The sequence below is a fragment of the Oryzias latipes genome, chromosome 2 (genome assembly GCF_053564925.1).
Source record: "Oryzias latipes strain Hd-rR chromosome 2, Olatipes_Hd-rR_3.1".
NCBI lineage: Eukaryota > Metazoa > Chordata > Actinopteri > Beloniformes > Adrianichthyidae > Oryzias > Oryzias latipes.
This window is the reverse complement of record NC_136238.1, coordinates 31,165,353-31,189,917: the sequence shown is the minus strand read 5'-3', so window position 1 is coordinate 31,189,917 and position 24,565 is coordinate 31,165,353. Positions and strand designations below refer to the sequence as shown.

Below are 24,565 nucleotides of genomic sequence, written 5' to 3'. Positions count from 1 at the left end.
AGAGAGGTGAAGCAGCATGGCGTGTCCATTTGAAGATGATGAAGTTAAGTTAAAGACAAATAATGAGCTTCTCAGTCCAAATGCAGTCAAATCTGTTCTTGCTCCTGTCTCTGGTGTGAAGAGGAGCAACCATTTCTCCTCTTCACATGGACTTTCAGGGATGAAGATCCAGCGTTCACAGAGGATGATGGATTCTCAGCAGCTCCACACATTTTCAGCTCCCAGAGCTAAAAATTGGATTTCAAACATCCCAGAGTTTCAGTAAATGAGTTTTCTTCTGTTTCTTAGCAAACTAACTGGGATTTGTTGAATCTACGTCCTGAAATCTCCAGAAATGTCCACAGTTGATCCAAGTGAGTTTCAGCTGGAATGATCCAAGTTTCCAAAAGCTTCAGTCTGGATCTCATTCTAGAGAGAGTTGAACTAAAAAGACCTGCTGATCATTTGATTGTTGCTGCTTTACTTTCTACCAACATGTGGATCCAATATTAGAATAACAAGGATTTGTCTTCCTGTTTGTCTTTCATCCAAATGACTGAATTTCACCAAAGAAAAGTCATTTTCAACTCCAGAGACTCCCACAGTGAGACACCTGCTGGCTGTTCTTTGTAACTGCAGCTTCTAGAAACGTCTTTGTTTCTGTTTTCATCTTTTCAAACAGTTTGTTTTCTTCACATGAAGCCTAAATAAATGTCCTCAGAATGATGGAAACAGTTTTTCTGCAGCTTGAAGCTGTTCTGGAAGATTTTCTTCTTTAGTGCAGAGAAATCTCTCATTTGATGAGACGGAGGAACTGCAGCAACGTTTCCTGGAAAACCTCCACATTTCATTGAAACCATGTTGGAACTTTGTCCATGAGGTCACATGGTCTGGAAGAAGCCACAGTTCCAGCTGTTAGAAGTCTGGTTCTGATCCATCAGATCTCACTAGCAACAGAACCAAACCTTCACGTGTTGCAGCAACAGTTTCCATGTTTGGGAGGATCTTCTGAAGGACAGCTCAGTTCCAGATCACATCATGATGTTTGATGTTTTCTTCATTCCAGGAAATCATCTGTGACTCCTTTGATCTGTGCTGAGTCAGCACTTTGACTTCTTTTTTTTTATAACTTAAGTTTTATTTTTCATTTTTTGTAAACAAGATAAAGAACACTAGAACATGACATCAAACAGATAAAGTCTTACAAACAAAGAGTAGAAAAGGAAAGAAAGAAGATGATAATAATAAATAAAAATAAATAAGTAGAAAAGGCAAGGAAGAAAAATAATAGAACATGTCAGCCACCATTCCAGAAATGTCGTACATCGACCAGTGAGTTTTTATATACAGTCCATCTGTCCCATTTTTCCTTAAAATGTCCTTCTCTCAATCTTAAAACAAAAGTCATCTTTTCCATGATATAAATCTCCTCCACTATTTCAGTCCAGTCTGTGAGGGTTGGTGGTTCTGGCTTAAGCCATCTTCTGGTTATTGCTTTCCTTGCCGCAATCAGGAATATTTTCACCAAATACTGATCTTGAGGAATGACTGTTTCAGAAATTGTCAGATAAATGCATCTAGACATTAAAGAAAACACAATTATAAACAACAAACCACAACAAGAATCAAGTTTCTCATGCACGAGGGAGAAGAAGCCAGTGTGACAGATGACAACCAACACGCTGCTCTTCTCAAAGGTTCTGCCTCTCCCTGTGCACCTTTTATTAAGAACACAAGAAGGAGGTAACATTTTCAAGACAAAGAGGAAAAGTTCATTAGGGGGTGTCGTATAATGACCCATTTGGTTGGATTCTAACTTCAAACAGTATCCCTTATCAGCTCAGGACAGTGTGTCGTAAACCCCTCATCCTGGGTGGGAGATGAGAAGCAGATGAACAAACACACAACTGTTTTCAGAAGAGGTAAAAAGGTCAATCTGAGTTAACATTTAAAGAAATACATTTAAACAATGATAATAATAAAACAAATTCCTTCACATACTCCCTCCTTTTTATCATTGATAAATGTCAAAATCTCACATCCAATATCACATCTCTTTTCAGTTTTCTGTGACATCTTCATTTTCATAAAACTTTCAATTTACACTCAGATGAGAAGTTCTTTTTTTTTTTTTCAAGTCATTTCAGTTTCAAAATCATTACAGTCATCTTGTTCTCCCTTTAAAAACAAGTTGTATTCTTGACTCAGAAGAACACTTTGTACTCAACCATTCACTGCTCTGGAAATCATAGATTGAATACAAGGAAAAATGCACATAGTGAATACACAACATATGATCAATACCATAAAAATTGGTGTCACTATTTTTAACAAAAGTTACCACCAGGAACCAAAAGCAAGCCAGGAGAAGAAATCCCAAGATTGGGGTTTCCTGTCATCCTGCATTGCCTGCTGAACCTTTTCAAGTTGATGTAATGCTTCAGTGACGCTGTGACCTTCATCGGTGTTGTCAGGAATAAATGTACAACAGGTATCATTTAACATTTTACAAACACCTCCCTCCTGAGCAACCAATAAGTCCAAAACCAATCTGTTCTGTAGAACCATAAGTCTCATGCTTGACATTTCTTCATTATAGGCTTTAAATGCTTTAATTGTAGCGTTCAAAAATAATCAAAAATAAACCTAATCGATAATCAATGGTCTCAATTCTGAAAGTGTTTTTAGCATTTCCAACCTAGGGAAACAATGCCATAGTTACCTTTTCCCCAGTATTCCAGTGTTCATGGTCTTCAGGTACATCTGATCCCCAAATGGAATCATGTGGCTTGACATCAATAAGGTTACGTCTGTGACGCAGGTGAGGCTCATGGACTGCAGAAACTATGAAAGTGTGACCTGTGACCTTTACAGAAACACAAATCCCACTCCAGTCTCTAGGCAGACTGAGGTAGAGGGCCTGCCCACATAACCAAAACATTTGATCAACCACATAAGTACCATTGTTACCTGGCATTAAATCTGGATTAGATTCAACACAACGTCCTCTGGGGCAGGGAACTGCATAACCATGGGAAACTCTGTCATTGATTATCTGGACTGTGAAGGGAACAAGAAGTTCATGAGACATCTTCGTCGGCAAAGTTCCTAAAAACTCTGTGCCATCGTTAGTTACGCAATGTGGAAACAGTTCCTGGTTCTACACAAGCATATGGAGCTAATGATTTTGTCAATTTCAGTTTTTTAAACTGATACAAACTCTTACAACTCGGTCTTACAAGAGTTCCATTTGAAGTGGTGACGGCTCCAGTACTAATATACCCTCTGGTACTATATTCAATAACACAGTCGCTTTTCCACTCAGAAAATTGCTTTGCCTGTAAATTAGGATGTAGGGATGAAGCTTCAATTACAGAACAAACATAGCAATCAGATCTATGCATTTCCTTAGCCAGTAACATAACATACCTATACCAAGAATTTGTCATATACAGGTGAGTTATGTTCATTTTTGGACTATTCAAAACATCATGTTCATCAATACTCAGCCATCGTCGAGAAACATTTAGTCTTTCCTCGTTGGTGGTTCTTCTTGCAGGTGGATAACGATTCCAAAAGAATCAAATCCTTTTGGTGGCTCCTGCTGAGAGTAGCAGGAACATTAAACAAAATAAACTGTCTCTTAGCCCAGTTGGACACGCCATGGTGGATATGTACCTATCTTCGGGAGGGAGAGGTTACTAGCACATCACCTCCTCAAGTCCTCTAACAGTGTAGGATCCGTGTAGTGCAAAAGAGATCTGGTGTGCTTTCTTCCCTAAAACTAGGTGGATTCCCCTGCTTCGCCGACTTTGAGACAAGCAGCTTCTATACGGCTGCCTCCCTTTGTAGTCAGACTTCCCCACCTAGCAGTTGGAATTAGCCTCACCCAGATGCTTTTTCTTGCAGTGTGACAGGTGGATCCAAAACGTCCTTTCAGCAATCTTTACAGCTGTTGGTGTAGTCAGCAGGACTTGGAATGGCCCTTCCCCCCGTGGGCTGGACCAACACTTCCTTTTTATGGCCTCCACAAACACCCAGTCACCAACCTGCACTGGTGAAGTGTCCTGTGGAGATAAAAAGGAATCTGGCACGTGATTTGTCCTTTGCACATCTTTAGTGGTAAACATTTTTCTCAAATAATCCACTAAATTTGCATCATCATCTGGAGAATGTTGCTGTGTAGTATCAATGTCTGGTAACCTGTAAGAACGTCCATACAACATTTCAAAAGGCGTTAAAGGTTGACCTGCTGTGCGTGTGATACGCATACTTAGCTGAACTAAGTCTATGCAGTCAGGCCACTGTCTGTTTGTCTCTTCCATGCATTTCTTTAATTTTGATTTGATAGTGCTATTAGTTCTCTTAACTAATCCTGCACTCTGTGGGTGATAACTACAATGTCTCTTTAAATCAATACAAAGATGTTGAGCCATTTTGTCTATCACTTGATTTACAAAATGTGTACCATTATCACTCCTTATCACTTGTGGTATGCCAAAAGTTGGGATTATTCTTTTACAAATACCTTTAGCTACTGTAATAGCATCTTGTGTTGCACATGGAAAAATTTCAACCCATTTGGAAAATGCATTAATAATCACTAAACAATATTTCAATCCTTTGCTTTTATTCAATTCAATAAAATCCATATGGATTGTATGGAAAAGAAAAGTTCATTCAGGAAATTTTCCTCTCTTAGGTCTAACATTGCCTTGGGGATTATGACGCATACATGTAACACATTGTTTACAAAAATTTTTTTTTATAGAGTTTATAGAGCATAAATCCATAAGTTGTATAATATTTCTCTAATAAATTCATCATCCCCCCTGTTGAATCATGGCAAAGCCCATGACTCAAAATTGCTGCCCATTTGTACATAGATTTTGGTAAAATAGGTTTTCCTTCTGTGCTGACATAAAAACCTTGTTCTAACTTTGCTCCCTTTTTCAACCAAATTTTTTCTTGTTTCGGTGCACTGTGTTGCATTTCTTTTAAAACATCAGCGGTTGCATCTGCAGTCACATCCTCATTTGTGCATTTTTCTACATCTTTTGTTGCAGCTTGCTTTGCTGTTACATCTGCAAAGGAATTACCTTTAGAATTATGATCTGTTCTTCGTGTGTGTGTCTCACATTTACATATTGCTACTTTAGATGGTAACATTACAGCAGTCAATAATTCTTTCAGTAAGTCTACATGCGTTACTGGTTTTCCTGTTGATGTCTTAACCCTGAGTTCTTCCACTGTTGACAAAACAAATGCACTGTAGCAAACGCATATTGGCTATCAGTATAGATCGTAACTGGCTTATCTTTAAACAGTTTGCATGCTTCAATTAAGGCTGTCAACTCTGCTGATTGTGCTGAGGAATTTCCACACAGGGGTCCTACCTTCAGAACCTTGTCTTGAGTTACAACAGCTAAACCCCACTTTGTTTCTGCCTGTTCAAAGTATAAGTCACTTCCTGCACATGTTCTTTCATTTCTTCCCATTTTTTGTCGTGAACCTTTAGTACAAGAAATAAATGGAACTGCATTTGCCATTTGTTTCTAATTTGTCACTCTTTCTGTATACATTAAATTTTTTGCTGTCACAGTACAGAAACTAGTTTCATCTTTCCAATAAAAATCATTTATTGTACATTTTTGAAAACCTAGTTTACTCACTGCTTCATCATATCTCCTGTCAGGGCTAGGAGACTTTTTGCATCTTAACATGACATACAGAATGTCTGAAGACATAAAATCTGCATGGGGTGACACTCTGGCTTTTGCTTTCTCCATTAAGTTTTTTGCAGTCTGTCCAAGATCAGTTTTAGGTAGATCTGCACATCTGCAGATCTCATTTGTATTGTTTTATTTGACTTAGGAAAATCATTGTAATAACTTCTTATCACAGTTCTACAAGCCCCTGAATCACAAAGAAAAACAAACGGTTGTCCCTGAACATAAAGAGTTATTTCTGGCTTTTCCATAAGACAAACTTCAGTGAGATCTAAAAATTCATCACAAATTCGTTGAATTTCTGGTTCAGATTCATTGTTAATCTTGACATTACTTCTACCATCTAGTCAATCTGATTTCTTTCTTTCAGGACAATCTCTCAGCCAATGATCTCTCTGTCCACAAATCCAACATCCCTCATCAACCTGCTCTGACCCTCTGTTGCTACTTCCTCTAGACCTTCTTCTAAAATTTTCTTTAAAATTTCCTTTTCCACGACCACGCCCTTGGCCACGTCCACGATTTCTTCCTCTGTTCATGTTCCTTCCAAAAAACACATCACTACTTTCCTCCTGCCAAAATGTATGTTCACTTTGATTCCTAAATTTCTTTTTATTCACCATCACTTTTTCTGCATGAACAGCAAAATTCATAAACTGTTGTAGTGCTCCTGTAGGTAGATCAATGTAAAGTGTCCTTATCTAGTCTGCAATCTCTGGTCTCATAGCTTGCAGTAAAGCTTGTTTCAGCTGCTGTCTATAGGGATCATCATCATTATCATCATCTCTGAGTCCACTATTAGCTTTAAAACTTCTTCAAATCTGACTCTAAAATCAGACACTACCTCTCCATATTTTTGTTTAGTTTGACTAATCTTTCCATAATCAGGTCTCATTGGAAAGGCTTCTCTAATTCTTTGTCCTAAAAGTGTAAGACTTTGAATTAACTCTTAGACTGTTATGCGGAAGAGGTCTGGGTGGATCGTCATCATTCATAGGATTCCTTTTTCCCTTTACTTTTGCCCAGTCTGCTTTCATAGCAGTCATACATGCCTGCTGACATTTAATGCCATTCAGATGATAAGCTCTCTGAACTTCCATCATTTGCCCGTGAGAGATAACTCCCCTCACTGCCTTCCTAACATCCTCTAATGTCCAGGTGCTAAACAAAAGAAGTGTAGGCCTCTGGCCATCTTCTCCAGCTCTGGGATTGGGCACTTCAATCATTGGAAATGTCTCTGCATCGTTAGATGACTCTCCAGCTTCTTCCAAACCAACCCCCAAAGTATTACTCCAAACAAGTTTTTCCCTTTGCCTCCTAACATTACTTTTCCTTTTTCTGGTTTATTTAAATCAGTCAGTGGTGGGTAAAAACCCGTCAACAGAGGAGCATTCGTCCCCTGGTAGGGAGGAGGTGAGAAATCAGCTGGTTTCTGCTCTCCCCCCCTTTCATCCTGCTCCTGCTCGGTCTGCAGCCTGCTGCAGCCTGCAGTTGCAGGGGTCTGAGTCTCACAACTGATTTATCCTCCTTTTTTTAGCAATCAGACATGCTTCTCTAGTTTTACTTTTCTGAATGCCATTCTTTATTTTTCGTTGCTTCATTTAAGCACAGTTTTGCACAAATTAATTCTTCACTATTTTTTTGTTTCTTTTGTATTTTTTATTTTGTTTTTAATTTGTAACCTTTGAACTAATTCAGTACATTCCCCTTAAAATCGTAGTTTTATCCCATTTTATCAAGAATGTAGTTGAACCTGGATGAACCTCTTTCTATATATTTTTAATCTCATTTTAATTCAACTTTTTTATTTGAATTCCCCCATTTTTTAAATTTTTTTATTTACGTTAGTCACAGAGTGTGATCAGAACCAACAGAGAATTTCTCTCAGGACCGAATTTCACTCCCCGTGCAACAAGCTTCTAGGTCAGACCTATTGTCTGATCCGGTCACACGTTTAGGGTCCTCCCAGGAGCAAAACCCGTTTTAGACTCTGGGTTCTTTTCACCTAAAGCCTAATGAGATGAAATCTTGTTCTACTCCAACAAGCAGCCTTGTGTTAACACCGCAAGGTTTCCAGCTGCCCACTGTTCCGAACAAGTTCACTCCTTTCACACAGGCACACACATTCACACCAAAAAAACTTTATTTTTATTTATTTTTAAATTTTAATAGGCCTTTTAGGGACTTGAACCCTCTTACGCGTTTTAGGCTGCAGGACTCGAACCTACACCTTTATACAGAATTCTGGACTTTTCCGGGACTTCAAACCCACACGTGTTTCAGGCAACAGGACTTGAACCTGTCCCTCAGAATTCTGGGCCACTTCGGGGACTTGAACCCCTGAAAAAGCGCTGTACTTGCCTTGTCGTTGTGGTCTGACTGGTTAACGAATAACGTCAATCCGGACCCAGGGATCAGACCAGTCGATTGGCCGGCGTAGAATTCACTACGACGGACTTTCCTCCGGAGACCTGGTCTCACGGGCTGTGCACAGACTTCAATCGGCATGGTCCTCCCCCAAGGACGCAGATATGTTGTCATCCGGCTCGAATGGACCAAAGAATGTCAGATAAATGCATCTAGACATTAAAGAAAACACAATTATAAACAACAAACCACAACAAGAATCAAGTTTCTCATGCACGAGGGAGAAGAAGCCAGTGTGACAGATGACAACCAACACGCTGCTCTTCTCAAAGGTTCTGCCTCTCCCTGTGCACCTTTTATTAAGAACACAAGAAGGAGGTAACATTTTCAAGACAAAGAGGAAAAGTTCATTAGGGGGTGTCGTATAATGACCCATTTGGTTGGATTCTAACTTCAAACAGTATCCCTTATCAGCTCAGGACAGTGTGTCGTAAACCCCTCATCCTGGGTGGGAGATGAGAAGCAGATGAACAAACACACAACTGTTTTCAGAAGAGGTAAAAAAGTCAATCTGAGTTAACATTTAAAGAAATACATTTAAACAATGATAATAATAAAACAATTTCCTTCACAGAAATGTTGCCCAGATGTAATACTACCTGCTTGAAGGGGATTGTGTAGCGCAAAGCGTTTGTTAAGACATGATGGATGGAATGCCAAAATGGTCCTATTTGCGAACAGTTCCAGAAGATATGAGAGTGATTTGCCTTTACTGCACCACACTGTCTCCAACACATCTGTGGATTTGCTGATAGTTTTCTTTTAATTGAAGGTGTAATAAAGAAGCGCATGAGGTTTTTCCAATTAAATTCCCTCCATTTCAGTGATGTGGTAGAGGACTGAGTTGATGCACATGTTGAATACCATTCTTTCTCTGAAATAGTGATGGACATTTTTTTTTTCCCACTTTTCTTTAACATATAAAGTTGTGTTTTTCTGACAGGAAATGAGGCTGTGGTACAGTTTAGAGATCATTTTGGATGTTTTATGTTGGTACGCTCCAATTATTACCTCTAAGACTGGGTTTTGTTCACTCCCCTTTTCTGATCTAATTGCTTTGTTAAAATATTCCCTCACTTGGAGGTATCGAAAAAAATCATGGTTGGTGAGTCCAAATTCCACCTTTAAGTCCTGGAAGTCCCTCATCTTATTTTTATTTGTGATTGTGGCAAAGGATGTAACCCCTTTGTTCTCCACTGGTTAAATGTTGAATCGTCTTTGTGCAGTTAAGAACCAAAATGCAGAGAATATCAAATGGCCTCCTCAATGCAGAGAAATATTACAATGTTGTATTTTAAATTATTTTTACATTGTGTGTTGGATAATGTGTTATTGAGGCACAATTAGGGCTGTAAAAACGTAGAGGTGGTCCTTTGATGATGATGATGATGTGATGAAGATCAGACGCTGATGTGACTGATGTTCTGGCTGTTGATGGGCTGGATGTGGGTCCTGGTGGTGCTGAAGAATGAAAGATCCTTCTACCTGCAGTCATTCCTGAAGGAAGCTGATTGCAGCTGTTCTCTCCTGACAGATGGAATGATGGGAAATGAAGTTCATGTTGAAGTGTGGTCCAAGCAGAACAGAAAGGTCTCACCTCAAAGTCAGGACTTGGATCAGCTGCTGTTCTCTGGGAGCGTGCACGTGCTGCTGCATGTGCTTCTGTCATGGCGTTCTGGATGAGCTGCTGAGGTCTGTTTGCATCAAGACTCTCAGCTGCTTTAGTCAAACTGCTGAGCGATGGAACAATGGAGCCGTTTCTGAAGGAAGAGGATCAAACATGATGCTCTGCATCCGTTTGCTTCAGGAAGTGGAGGTTTTTTAGAGTCTCCAGACTGTTTCTGAACGGCCAAAGAAAAGCAGCTGATGTGGTTCTGTCTCCTACCAGCAGGGAGCGCTCTCAGCCGGACAGAACAGATCCATAATGCTGCTCTGAGAAGGACTCTTCTGTTCCAGAAGCAGAGACTGTTCACATCCAGGAGAATCTGGACTCCAATGAATCCCAGAGAATCTCCTCTCTGCTGTTTGGACACTTTGACCAGCAGAGGGCAGCAGAACTTTCAGCAACTCTGGATCTGATCCCACAAAAACAATCCATGGATGATCAGATTTCAGAAGATTTGAAGGATCAAAGACAAAGATGTTCTGAAGAGAAGATGTGAGAAGAAAGTCCAGAATGAATCCACTCTGACTTCTCCTCATGTCTCTGAAGCTTGTGTCTTCATGTCTTCACCTCAGAGTTTCTTCTGGATTCCATGTGGATCAATAATATTGATCATGTTCTGTTGTCATTTTCCATCAGAACTTCAGGCTTTTCTCTGCTGATGATCTCTGAGCTGAACTTCTTGGAGGAATTCCTGAATCTGGGATTTGGAGCAAACAGTCAGAACAAAGGAGGTTTCCATTTCTTCTAAGCTCTGCCAGAAGAAAAGAGCTGAAGCTTGAAGCTGAAGCAGCATTTGCTCAGAGAATCTGTCCTCCAGACCAACAAGTCCCACCACAGCCTTGAAGACGTTTCCAGAAGCAGCAGCAGACTGTGTTCCCATGACGATGCTGAAGTCAGCTGCTGCTCTGCAGGAGAAAGTCTGCAGCTCCTCAGTCAGGAAGCTCTTTCAAGCTCGTGCACATCTGTCAGTGCAGCAGCAGAAAGCCTGTTTCCCTGCAGGAAGTCTGAGACTTTTCAAAGTAAGAGCCTCATGTTGGCAGAGATGGGTTGGATTCTTTGATGCTCCAGTGTCTTTTGGATTCAGGATGAGTTCATGCAGATCTAGAAATCCCACCATGATGATCATCCTTGAGGAATTTCAAAATAAAAGACTTACAATCACTGCTGGATGATAAATACATTTACTCTTTATTTTCTGTCAATAAATAATATTTATCAATAAATCCTTGATTCTAAATGATGGATCTAAAGTTGAAAAGAAGTCAAAGTGCTGACTCAGCACAGATCAAAGGAGACACAGATGATTTCCTGGAATGAAGAAAACATCAAACATCATGATGTGATCTGGAACTGAGCTGTTCTTCAGAAGATCCTCCCAAACATGGAAACTGTTGCTGCAACACGTGAAGGTTTGGTTCTGTTGCTAGTGAGATCTGATGGATCAGAACCAGACTTCTGTCAGCTGGAACTGGGGCTTCTTCCAGACCATGTGACCTAATGGACAAGGCGTCTGAGTCCGGATCAGAAGATTGAGGGTTCAAGTCCCTTCATGGTTGGATTTAGATAATGTTCTTTACCAGAGAACTTGGCATTTAGCAGTCAGGGGGAGAGAGGAACTTCCTGACAGGAAACATAGTCAATTATCTGACATCCAGGATTCATTTCTTTCTCTGTTGTCCTTTCAGTCTCACTGGAATCCAGCTGCTATGGTAGAGTGTCCTTGTTGAAGCTTCATGTCTTGTTTGTCTCTCTCATGTTGGTTGATCTCTATGGTTTTCTCTGTGTGGTCAGAAGGTGACGATAAAGGAAACCTCCAGTTTCTGCACACGTTACTTTTAGGCTAATGCTAAGTAAACAGAGAAAACATCTCTGATCTGATTGGACCAAAGCATGTTAGTGACGTCCACAGTGGTTCCTGCTGTGAAGATCAGTTTCTCTGTTTGTGGATGAAGAGAACAAACGTAGCAGTTCTGCTGTTCCTGAAGTTCCAACATCAGGTTCATAGAGACCAACATAGACCAGATCTGTGTTCCTCCAGGTTCAGGGCTGGGGTCGTCTAGAGGTCAGTACTCTGTGTTGTGGCCGCAGGAACCCCGGTTCAAATCCGGGTCACAGCAATATGTTCAGACCAGGAGTCTGACTGATGCAGACTGATTGATAGAATGACTCATGAGGTCATTTGAGTTCATCTGCTGCTGATTACCTGGATCAGGTGTGTTTAGCCAATGAGGAGCTTTAATGGTAGGTTAGATCAGGGGGGGGCAATTATTTTAACTCGGGGGGGGGGGGCACATTGGGTTCTAAAATTTAATAGAAGGGCCGGACCAGAAGCAGATGTGTGGAGTGAGAATGAAATAACATGGAATGTAGATGAAAACATTTGGATTGAAAATTAGTAATAGTGAAGTTCTTAGATTTCAGATCTTAGATTTCTTAGTTCACATACAAGCGCTCTGTTTGTAAAGTTGGGTTTATTGAAATTATGGAATGTAGTGAAACTGAAAACACCTCTCATCATGTACAAAGCCAGATACAACTTACTTCCAATAAACTTACAGCAAATGTTCAAAGACAGAGACGGGAGTTACAATCTAAGAAAAAAAATGAATTTCAATAAAGCAGTGCATTCGAAAAACAAAAAAGAAAATGTGTTTATCTAATTGTGGTGTGGATTTATGGAATGGATTGGATGAAGGTTTAAAACAAACCGAAATTTTACATGTATTCAAAAAAACCTACAAGAAGTCACTAATAGAACTTCATAAGGCCAGAAATGATTAATAAAACAAAAAATGTCACTTTAGAATATTTGAATCTAGAGTCAAAGATTCTAAGGAAATCATGGATTCACAGACATTTGATTGAATATCTGTCTGGATCAGAAACCAACAGCAGACATTTCAAGCCGTCATCTGTTCCTAATGTTCATTCCCCGCCATCATTGAAAGCTTTTGGAATAGTCCCTAAAGCCAGCGATCGGGCCGCTTTGGAGCATGAACTCATCACTCGGTGTCACGGTGGCAGAGAGATGACAGATCCCAAATCTGAGGCGGAAATGATCACGTCCTACCAGCTCCACTCTGGATTTGGGACCAAAAACCTTTGAAGATGTTGGAGCATTGTTGGAGAATAGACTGACAACATTTGTTTGGAGGAAAGATTGACCTTTGACCCCTCCCTCATGTGTTCCACATCCAGCTGCAGACACACCACTACAGCTCACATTCCACTTCTGATCCAGCAGTTAGAACCAAAGCCTGCACTTTCTGCTTTTTCAAACGCTACTGTTCAACAAAAACTCGGTTTCTGCCACAAAACCAACCTTAGACACTGAAACAGAATGAATCCAATGCAGAAATGTGTTGACACCTTTAATTCAAAGCTTCAATCAGTTTGAATCTCATGAAGAACATTTCAAAAATCCACATTTGGATCAGGCGTCTTCATCAGAGCACAACTCATGTTTCCAGGACTGTGACTCACCAATATATCCTCATTTCCTTTACACAATCTGTTTCCATCATTTGGATTTTTCATAAAAACTTGAGTTAGAAAAGAATTGTTGCCCCAAAATGTCCAGTTTGAATAGTCTACAGTTTGTTGTGTTTGGTTGCTAGGTAACAGGGTCTTTAATGTCTATGATGTCATGGTGGCTTTCAGAGTTGAACTCCTGAATATGACGGTAAACATTTGGATTGAACCTAAATGGGATTGAAGCTCATGCTAAATCCTGATCTCAATGCTGAAAAAACCTCCTCCTAGATTCTGGTTGTTTGGAGAAGTCCTCCTCTTCCAAGAATTCCTGAAAAAAGCCCTCATTTCTCTTGACCATCTTCAAAGCCACTTTCTGCTTTAGTTTAGTCCAAACTTGCTTTATGCTGACAACATTTACAGCTTGAATCCATCTGAAGAATCCAAGGAAACAAACCAATCTAAGTCTGCATTCATGCCACTTCAGAACCAACAAAGCATGTTTCCAGGACGCTGACTTACCAATAGAACTTGGGATTTCCTTTGCAGAATCCTTCTCCGTGTGTTTTCCTTTGTTTTTCTCCCCAAAACCTAAAGCAGAGATTTTTGCTGAGCTGCAGAACAAACGTCTGACTGCTTTAAGCGCCGTTGATGGTTTGTTGTGTTTCCCTCTAAAGCTGCTATGGTCTTGGTATGGTTGCTAGGTAACGCTGTCTTTGATGATGATGATGTCAGAGTGGCCTCTAGAATGGACTTTTTTCTTGTGGAACCAGGAGCTGTAACCTTTAGGGCACTAGGACCCAGAAAGAGGTCCAGGCAGCGACGGTGTTCAGTGACGGACTGCGCAGCCGCACTTCCTCCAAACGCCACTATTCATCCAGCGCGTGGAGCGCCAGAGTCCAAACGGGCTTAAGGCGCTTTGATAAAGCGCTCTGGAATCCAGCTATGGTGATGTGATGAAGGCTTCAGTTTCTTTCTCTGCTGCATCGACTGTGGGAGCAGAAGTTCATCAAACCTGTCTTCTCTGTTGCCTTAAAATCCCTCCAGTTTTCTTTTTAGAACTCATGTTTGTACAAATATACATAGATGATGAAAGTTTTTCAAGTGACTCAACACTTTCCACAATGTGAGAGAAAGTGGAGGAACCTGCAGGATGAGAACATTTCTGTCAGAATCTTAACAGCAGCAGCTTTGATTGGTTTAGATCATAATAGTTTGTCTTAATAAACATAAAATTCAGTTTTCTTCATCGTCTGAGGATATGGAGCAGCAGTTCTGAGGTGAAACAAGAAGGACAAAGAGAAGTGCTGGAGTACAGAACATCCACAAAGAAATTCATCTAAAATATTCAAAATAATCCTTGATTTAACCATCAAAGATGTTTGACCTCCATCCTGACACATTTAGGATCTCCAGCTGCAGAAAAAAGTGTCAGATTTCTGTGTCGCTTCCTGAAAGCTGAGAAAAAAACATTTAGAACTCCAGATTTTCAAATTACTGATTAATGAAGAGAAAAAAACACAAACATGAAATAAAAGAGGCTGATGAATCTACACAAAGACTGAAAAGATCCCAGTGCATCATGGGATATCCCCTTTATCAATTGTGTGGAGCTCCTTTCTGGAGGATGTTTTCTCTCATCTGCTCCCTTGTTTTCCACGGGGAGTCGTGACCCCCCCCCCCCCCCTGACACTAAGGATCCTTTTCTGTGGTTTTTCCACGGTCAGTCCCAGGTCAGCAAGGTCTGAGTCCTCTCTGTGAAACTGTCAGCTTCTGTTGATGAATCTGAACTGATGACATTAGATGAGGAATGTGTCTTCCTCTCAGTCTGTTTGCTGGTTTTTCTGGAGGCAGCAATGAAGGTTTGATGTTTTTATCCAAAAATGTCATGGAAGTAAAATCTCACATTTAGATTCAAGTGGACTGTCAGAGTTTAATAATAACCTCAGGACAGAGATAACCTGATCTGATTCATTCACACGTGTTTTTACTTCATGACTCGTTACAAAAACCCATTTCAGGTTCCAACAAACCAACAGTCCACTCAGACAATGTTTCCTCCTTCAGTGTCACATCCAGAAACACTGAACAGTCTTCATCAGTGAAGAAGATTCTCATCTTCTCACCAGCTTCCTGCTCTGAAGGAAACATCTTCATTCATCATCATCATGGACAGCCAGACCAACCTCTGTAGAAACACAATCCTCTAGTTCCAGACTAAAGAAATGATCCCTGAAAGTAGAGTCTTAGTGAGTTCTGGATGTTGTTTGTCGTCTTCTGTCTGCAGACAGGAACTCCTGCTCCTGGTCTCCTCCTGCAGATCACAGACTGCTAAGTTAACAGTTTGGTCTCACAATTCCTGCTGCAGTCACTTCATGGAGAGTAAAGATGAACATAGGATGAGGCTTAGTGAAGGTTCCTGATATGTCTGATAAGGTTCCAGAAGGACCAATCCATCTGTGATCAGATAGATGAAGGCTTTAGGATGACTACTAATCTCTGAGACAGCTGAACCCAACAGAGAAGAAGATAGTTTGACACAACTGGACAAAGATGTTGGGGAATACTCAACATTTCATTGTTAGGTTACTTTAATGATTGAAAAGAACTAAAATGCTTTTTTAAATTCAGAAACAAGCTGCAGTCTGATTGGAGGAGATGTGAGTCTGTGATCTGCAGGAGGAGACCAGGAGCAGGAGTTCCTGTCTGCAGACAGAAGAGGACAAACAACATCCAGAACTCACTAAGAAATTCCTCAAGGATGATCATCATGGTGGGATTTCTAGATCTGCATGAACTCATCCTGAATCCAAAAGACACTGGAGCATCAAAGAATCCAACCCATCTCTGCCAACATGAGGCTCTTACTTTGAAAAGTCTCAGACTTCCTGCAGGGAAACAGGCTTTCTGCTGCTGCACTGACAGATGTGCACGAGCTTGAAAGAGCTTCCTGACTGAGGAGCTGCAGACTTTCTCCTGCAGAGCAGCAGCTGACTTCAGCGTCGTCATGGTAACACCGTCTGCTGCTGCTTCTGGAAACGTCTTCAAGGCTGTGGTGGGACTTGTTGGTCTGGAGGACAGATTCTCTGAGCAAATGCTGCTTCAGCTTCAAGCTTCAGCTCTTTTCTTCTGGCAGAGCTTAGAAGAAATGGAAACCTCCTTTGTTCTGACTGTTTGCTCCAAATCCCAGATTCAGGAATTCCTCCAAGAAGTTCAGCTCAGAGATCATCAGCAGAGAAAAGCCTGAAGTTCTGATGGAAAATGACAACAGAACATGATCAATATTATTGATCCACATGGAATCCAGAAGAAACTCTGAGGTGAAGACATGAAGACACAAGCTTCAGAGACATGAGGAGAAGTCAGAGTGGATTCATTCTGGACTTTCTTCTCACATCTTCTCTTCAGAACATCTTTGTCTTTGATCCTTCAAATCTTCAGGACTCCAATTCTGAAATCAGGGGGGTATTCCAGGAAGCAGGTTATGCTAGCTCCCACGGTAAGTTTGAGGCTAAGGAAGTTGATAACCTTAGTTTTCGGTTCCAGAAATTGAGGTATGTTCCAGGGTGGGTCAAGTTGCCATAGCAACTCATGCTCTGAACATAACCTGGTCGGGAGCAGGTTTAGTTGAAGGTTAGTTTGTTTACAGAGAAGTGAAGCAGCATGACGTGTCCATTTGAAGATGATTTAGTGGATGAAGAAGCTCAGATAATACTTTTTCCACCATGAGAGGGTGATAAGACCACATATGGATGTTGGAAAATTCAACTTTTTCACTTTGATCTAACTTAATTATTTGCTTCAGTTAACATAATTAAAAATCTTTTTTTTTGTTAAGTCAGTTTAAAAATAACACGTATTTATTAGACAGTTATTTTACTTTCATTCAAATCAATTCAATTAAGTAGGTGTAACTTTGGTGCTGTTGTTAGATCGGCACCGCAAGGGATTGTGGTATACCATTTCCTTTGCCTGTCTGGACGGATTTTGGTTTAAGTCTGGCTTTTTGACCAAATTTTTTTAGTTGTTTAGTTGTTTTACTGTGTTTTGCCATGTTTTTCTGAGTTATCTTGTCCTACTGTGCTTATGTCTCTGCACCATGAGTAAGAATGAAGGAGAGGATGATGAGTTTATAATACCCCTACTGATCATTAGGATAATGTTAAAGACGGACAATTCTTTAATGAATTTGAGCGCAACTTGCATTTTTTTCCCGTCCTTTTTATTGTTATAAAAATGAGTATATCTGTATATCAGTATATCTCAAACTTAGACATATGAGAGATCAAGAAATATAATTAATTAAGATGGAAAAAATATTAATTGAATTGGAGTAATATGACATTTAGTTGGATAAATACATAAATTTGAGTTGTATAAACAATTATTGAGTTTTATAGACGAAAGAAATTAGTTTGATTAAATTTAACTCAATTATTTGTTGCCAATAGAAGTAATTCATTTAAGGTGGCAAAATTGGATAAGTTATATATATGCGTCACAAGGAAAATGGAAATGAGGTCAGAAACTCGTGCGTTTACTTTGTCTGTTCTTCTACTACAAGCAGAAACTCTTTCTTTTGATGATGCAGCCGTGTTACTTTTTTGATGGACGTATAATCTGCATACGCCGTCATTAAAATCTCAGACTCCGTCTCACTAAAGTATTGCGCTCTCTTTGGTTCTTCACGCGTTTCCATGGTGACTCCGGAAATCGGCGATCTATTGAGAATCATTTAATGTACCTTCCGTGCACGAGCATTAACCCAGGGTTAACAAGTCGAGCGCAATTATGCCAACTCATATCCGGTCTTTTGGAACCGACATACCCAGAGTAAGCAAGTTCAGGCGGATTTCAGCCAGAGTTCAGGCTTAAAGTCAGGCTAGTTTAAACATGCTTCCTGGAATACCCCCCAGATCATCCATGGATTGTTTTTGTGGGATCAGATCCAGAGTTGCTGCAAGTTCTGCTGCCCTCTGCTGGTCAAAGTGTCCAAACAGCAGAGAGGAGATTCTCTGGGATTCATTGGAGTCCAGATTCTCCTGGATGTGAACAGTCTCTGCTTCTGGAACAGAAGAGTCCTTCTCAGAGCAGCATTGAGGATCTGTTCTGTCCGGCTGAGAGCGCTCCCTGCTGGTAGGAGACAGAACCACATGTAACCCGGGTGTGATACTGCGTTTAGTCTACTTTCTCATCTCCTACGTGATGACATCATCACTCTACGCGCGTCGGTGCGTCACAGGGTCATGTGACTCGGCCGTGCAATCGGAACCCTTTAAGAACAGCTGTGGATAGGTTGCCGGAAGAAACGTGTGAGGAAGGCTCGGGTGTTTAGCTGGAGAAGCCAACTGCTGGCGCCGATAGACCTTTTTCACACTTCCGCATTTTTCGACCGGAAATACGTCAATGACGTGTAAAACAACTTCCTGTTAGCATAGCAGCAGATACGAGGAATGGCAGAGTCGAAGAGTTGCAGTCTCTGTTGTGTTCCAGGCTGTTCGTCTTCCAACCAAAAACAGCCCTACCTTTCATTTCATTATTTTCCTGTGGATCCAAATCTGAAACCCGGATGGATATAGGCGATCCGAAGAGAGGAAGGGCATAGTTTTAATGTAAACACAGGGAGCACAGTCAGCTGCTGGCACTTGCCACTTCGCTCCGGATTGTGGTGCGGCTGTGTCGTTTGTCGCCTGAAGAGTGGTGTTGCCCCGAGTATTTTCCCTTGGAACAACTTTACTGCTCCTTTGAGAAGGGAGTCAGTATATGACAGAACCTCAAACGTCAGGCTATGCAGCTGTGCTGTGAAGATAGCGACATGGTGGCTAAGCTAAGGCAGTAAAGATGGATCACGACTACGTGACACACCACCTGCAGGTAAGGTTGTTCATAATGTGTTTGGTTAACGTTAGTCAACTATGTGTACCGTTATTGGATAAATGCATTTCTACCTGAACAAATGAATGTTTAGAATAAAAGATGTTCATGCTCTCACCTATTTTAATTACATGTATTTAATCACTTTTGAGTATTTTGTCATTTTGTATTTTCCTTAACAAAAATAAATGAAATGTATTTGTAATTAAATACTTAACATACTTTTCAAAACATGATTACAGTGTTGTGTTGAAAGGTAGCATAAATATATTAAGACTGATTTTTAATTTCTTTATCTTCACAGGTGCTCTGGATGAAGCATTGGATTACATCCATGACTTAGAAGCCAAGTTCCTTTGCAGCCAGGAGACGATGTCATGGCGGACAAAGAGTTCCTCGTTCAAGATTTCCTTACTGACATTGGATCTAAGATCATCATTCCACCTTTTAAGCTTTTAGCTCAATTCAGCAAGGAGGAAAATGAACAAACCGCAGCCATGGCCCGCCTCAGAATTATAGTGGAAAGAGTGATCAGTTGGATAAAGTCTTTTCACATCTGGGACTCTCTCATGCCGCTCACACTGATGGGCAGTGTGAATCAGATCTGGTTTAACTGCCGTGTTTTGGTTAAATTATCATGGACTTTTTTGATTTGAAGAGTTAATTAATGTTTGGTATGTAAATAATGTATAATGTGCAAATAGTATGGAAAAATTTAGTGTTCCCACATATTCTTAAAATATAATTAAATATAATTGTTATATTCGTAATATTTTTCTGTTGAAATGTGACTTTGACTTCACAAAAAAATTAAATGAACAAATAAAACAATTTTGGTCAAAATTGTGCCTGATTTAATTTTTTGGTATTCGTAACAACAACTGATTAATCACAACACAAATACCATCAAAGATTTACAATAAAAAATAACATTACAGATCAACTGTCAGACAGAAGGCTGAACTGATTGTTAAAGACAAGATAAGTGTAATTTAAGGTATGCATTCATGCATTTGCCATAATAATATATATCCAAGTTCTCTTTCATTCCATCTCAGAAACCCATCCAACACAACCATGAGAGGTTGGGGCTGCATCTGGCATAATCTGCTTCCAGATGCCATCAGATATGGATCTGGCTGTGGTCCTACACAAGAGAAACACAACACACAAAAGTTAGACATAAGTGCATAACTACATTTAAATTTAATTCATTATATCTGCTGTAACCATAATTTGGTTAGTCATAAGATTAGAAAAAAAAACTTTCTCACAAAGCAACAAAAAGTTCATCACCTGTATATGCCTTGTACAGTGTGGACCTCACACCGTCCCTGCCAACTGTTTTGGGTCTTTGCGCCACCAGCTCACTAACCGGTTCCAGATGGATTCCCTTATAAGTAAAAGGCAGAAAGCAATTACAGTCTGTAGTCACTACTGGGGTGTTTTTATAATAATTTAGAGTTGTTATGGATACACATCCGTTCTTAAATCATAATGACAATTTGATCACAAACCCACCTGTGTTCTTGGTCTGTGCCATCAAGCCACTCGTGCAGGCCAGGGGGGGTGGAGCAGCCTGCAGACCAGCTGTGAATAATGTGCGGTCTGGAACAGGATGGCAACTATGTGATTGCAAAATCCTTTAGCAGCCACACAACTGCAGGAGAAAGCTTTCAGGTTGGCACATTCTGCATCCAGCTGTATCTAGACACAATAAATTAAATAGGTTATAGTTAAGACATACTTATGTTGCTACATCAATGTAACATGAAACTATAATATCAGTAGGGTGACCAGATTTGAATTTGTAAAAAAAGAGGAGTGAAATGAGTTTGTGAGATATTTCATCGAGAGTAATTGGTGTTCAGAGCTGCATACATGAAGCAAATATGATTACATTTCATCTATGTTCAATGTTATTTTATTATATAAGTATCAAAAAAGAGGACATGTACAGGAAAAGAGGACTTCTGCTCGGCATACTTTCAGAAAAATAATACTAAGTGAAGAAAGTGCCGCAACCGCAGCAAAAAGAATGAACACGCAAACGGGCACCTTAACATTTCCTATTTACAGCTTCACCAAATTTTTGGGTGTTATGTTAATCTCATGCCTTTTCACTTAAACATACACACAACATATTCACTTTGATGTGTTATACCTTATATTACAAATTAATAACACCAGGATTTACAGTTGACGTAAACAAACACACAGAGTTACCGGTGATGCGGCTAAGGCTAAAGCTAGCTGAAGCTTACCTTGGTAATGGTGGATAAACTCTTCGTGGACGAATTTATATCCCTTGTCCAATTTGTTTCCTTTAGTGGACAAATGCATCTTCACACTCTTCATCACATCGGTGCTGGTGAACTTCGGAACACAACTCAGGCTCTTCGAAAACACTCTAGGCTCTGCCATTCCTCCGCCAGCGAAGCACAAACCGGAACTAGGTTTACACGTTGATGACGTATTTCCGGTTTTTGCGAAAAAGGTCTATTGTCCGGAGACGAGTGACACACGAACTTAGAAGAACAGAACTGGTGAGTGAGCTAGCGCTTAGCTTAGCCACCGTCCCATTACTTTATATGGAGCAGTTAGCAATGTTGTTTCAACCAACTTTCTCCAAATGTTGACTTATTTGAAACGTAACTTATAGCCAATTTTACATTGACTGTGATGTTTTTACATGCATGAATTTCTACGGTCCACATGTTGGTCAGAATGTTTGAATTGATGAATTGATCATGACATGTCATTGTGTATTAGTACTTTTGCACTTCAAATCGTGATTAATAGGATAAATGAACTGGTTAATGAATAAGTTTATATTTCATTGTTATTTTTATCATGAACTAATTTTTTCTTACAATTGTACAATTATGAAAGATGACACTTATTTATAATGCAATCAGCTTTATTTATTAGTGATGTTGGGAAATGAATTACCCTTGTGTGCACACGGAACTGGGACCTATTATTTTCTGTTTAGGTCAGGTGATTACTTTTGATGGTGAGCTACAGCCCAGGACCTAGAACCAACCGGAACTCTGGGCAATTAGTCCAGAGCACCCTATGAACTCCACCTGCTCTGGTCGGGCTGGTAGGAGGCTTCTTCAGCCACCCTCTTTTCCTTCCCTTCAGTTCTCTTACGATTCAGTTACGCGGCCGTTCACAATTTTCACTCTTACAATCCCCATCCTTCACTCAGGATTACCCTCTGTTGGACACTTGGCCGTTGTAACGGACTATGAACTCTTGCAATGAACTATTGAGTCGAATCTGGAGAAACTGAACTTTCTTGGAGGAGGAAAAAAGTATCATTTATAAGTGTGAATTATTTTCTTCCTGTAAATATTGTACGGCCATTCTATGTGTTGTAGATTGCATTTGTTTCTTTTCTTTTTTCCAATTATATGGTACCAACAAACGCAATTCGGCCTCAGGTGTCTTTCTCCACTCCTAGAGTCGAGCAGAGATCTTCTGATCTAGCCCGTGTCCATTAACTACCTACTGTGTGTGTTACAGATATTGATACACGTAAAGCTTACACACATCAGCTGCTTTTCTTTGGCCGTTCAGAAACAGTCTGGAGACTCTAAAAAACCTCCACTTCCTGAAGCAAACGGATGCAGAGCATCATGTTTGATCCTCTTCCTTCAGAAACGGCTCCATTGTTCCATCGCTCAGCAGTTTGACTAAAGCAGCTGAGAGTCTTGATGCAAACAGACCTCAGCAGCTCATCCAGAACGCCATGACAGAAGCACATGCAGCAGCACGTGCACGCTCCCAGAGAACAGCAGCTGATCCAAGTCCTGACTTTGAGGTGAGACCTTTCTGTTCTGCTTGGACCACACTTCAACATGAACTTCATTTCCCATCATTCCATCTGTCAGGAGAGAACAGCTGCAATCAGCTTCCTTCAGGAATGACTGCAGGTAGAAGGATCTTTCATTCTTCAGCACCACCAGGACCCACATCCAGCCCATCAACAGCCAGAACATCAGTGACATCAGCGTCTGATCTTCATCACATCATCATCATCAAAGGACCACCTCTACGTTTTTACAATCTGATGGATTTCAGTCTTTCTGCAGCTTCTCATCAACTGGATTGTCAAATATTTTCATTTTCGTTAACACTCTCAGACCTGGAAAAAGCTGAAAGGGTTCAAATGAAAACAGCAAGAAGTAATATTTTATAGAAACTACATGTGATATTTATCTAGTTATTAAGAAGGGAAAAAATCCTTAAGTGTTTAATTTGTGTCAACCTGAAATAATAATTAAAAACTCCAGTTTTTTATTAAGTCTTTGAAGACGACACAGACACAAGAAACAGCGTTACAATCTTTGCTGAAAGTCGGTGAAAAATGTTTGCATTCTAAAAATATTTCATTTGTTCATTCATTTTTTTTCACTTTTCTTTCATGATGTTATATCTCAGTTATATAGCTCATAAATGTGTTAATCTAATTAACTGAAATCTAGGGAAATTTTGTGTTGTTTTTTCACGGAAAGAATTTCTAAAATATTATTCGTCTTTATTTTTGACTACAGTTTAATGTTTATTATACTCGTAATTATTCTCTTTAAAAACAGTTATATAAAGTTTTTTGCTGTTAAATTTCTTTTTTTTTCAATTTTTGTTTCTTGGTTCAATTAAGACATTTCTTAACCGTTTACTGTAATTCAGGAATACAATAAACAAATATAATTAAGGTTAATTTTACCTCTGATTCGTTTTGTAGTCAAATCTGAACATTGGATTGAGACAAAGTGTGATGACGTCACATCGGCTCTCATAAAGTTTCCCCCAAAATTATTTTTTAGTATTATGATTTTATTTTCCTTATTATTTACTGAATTAATACTAAAAAATATGGAAGCATTTGAACCATATTGTAGTTCAGCGACGCACTTTATGCGTTTTTCTTTCCAATCAAATTTCTGCACGTGACCCGGAAGTAAACAGTACGAGGTGCTAGCAGCGTTAGCTTGTTAGCAGGCTAGCAGCGTTAGCTTGTGTTGAGAGGACGGTGGTGTTTTGTTGGGACGTTTGTGAGGTTTTTGGACAGAAAGGACGATACGTGGTTCGTGTGGGAACTCTCAGCATTTTCCAAAGCGTCGTAAATGAGTGAAGAAGCGTTGAACGGAAAGACAACGTGGATTGCTGTGATTGTGAGACTAGCAGATGATCGATCGGAGCTGCAGTGAAGAGGACGGCGGTGTTTGTGGGAGTTGGAGCTGAAGATCGGAGCAGGAACCATGTCTTCAGAACCTCAGGAAGGTTCTGTCAGAGAACAACTTTCTGCTGCTGAAGGAACCATCGTCCAGAACGAGGAGGAGCTCTGTCGTCAGCGCAGACTGCTGGATAGCAGCTGGAACCCGCAGCTGCAGCTCAACATAGTTGGTAC

General features: G+C 40.1%; 2 protein-coding genes, 1 long non-coding RNA gene and 1 other non-coding gene across 9 annotated transcripts in view; 1 reads left to right on the top strand and 3 right to left on the bottom strand.

Annotated features, from left to right (window-relative positions):
• The window catches only part of LOC144981346 (uncharacterized), a 676,107-nt gene that overhangs the window by 306,218 nt on the left and 345,324 nt on the right, over window positions 1-24,565 (bottom strand). Inside the window, exons 1-2 of one of the 4 annotated variants that reach the window (XR_013650908.1) lie at window positions 13,795-14,393; window positions 1,605-8,287 (exon numbers count right to left, since the gene is read on the bottom strand). The exons of 2 other annotated variants lie outside the window; for them this stretch is intronic. The gene's annotated coding sequence lies outside the window, so the exon portion shown is untranslated. Of the gene's footprint in view, window positions 1-1,604; window positions 8,288-13,794; window positions 14,394-24,565 lie in introns of those variants that run through there. One more of the 4 variants, XR_013650910.1, reaches the window with a different exon arrangement.
• Window positions 1-24,565, top strand: part of LOC144987049 (uncharacterized) — an 84,281-nt gene that overhangs the window by 33,740 nt on the left and 25,976 nt on the right. The window contains exon 1 of one of the 3 annotated variants that reach the window (XM_078935929.1): window positions 23,627-24,561. The exons of 1 other annotated variant lie outside the window; for it this stretch is intronic. In XM_078935929.1, the coding sequence (XP_078792055.1) occupies window positions 24,417-24,561 (145 nt within the window). In that variant the 5' untranslated portion in view covers window positions 23,627-24,416. Of the gene's footprint in view, window positions 1-23,626; window positions 24,562-24,565 lie in introns of those variants that run through there. One more of the 3 variants, XM_078935938.1, reaches the window with a different exon arrangement.
• On the bottom strand, window positions 1,605-8,205 carry LOC144988149 (uncharacterized). The gene is made up of 2 exons (XR_013651973.1): window positions 8,070-8,205; window positions 1,605-4,046 (listed from the first exon to the last, which is right to left on the bottom strand). It is a non-coding gene; the product is annotated as an uncharacterized LOC144988149 (long non-coding RNA).
• LOC144990744 (small nucleolar RNA U3) lies at window positions 15,312-15,520 on the bottom strand. Its single transcript, XR_013654700.1, has one exon. It is a non-coding gene; the product is annotated as a small nucleolar RNA U3 (small nucleolar RNA).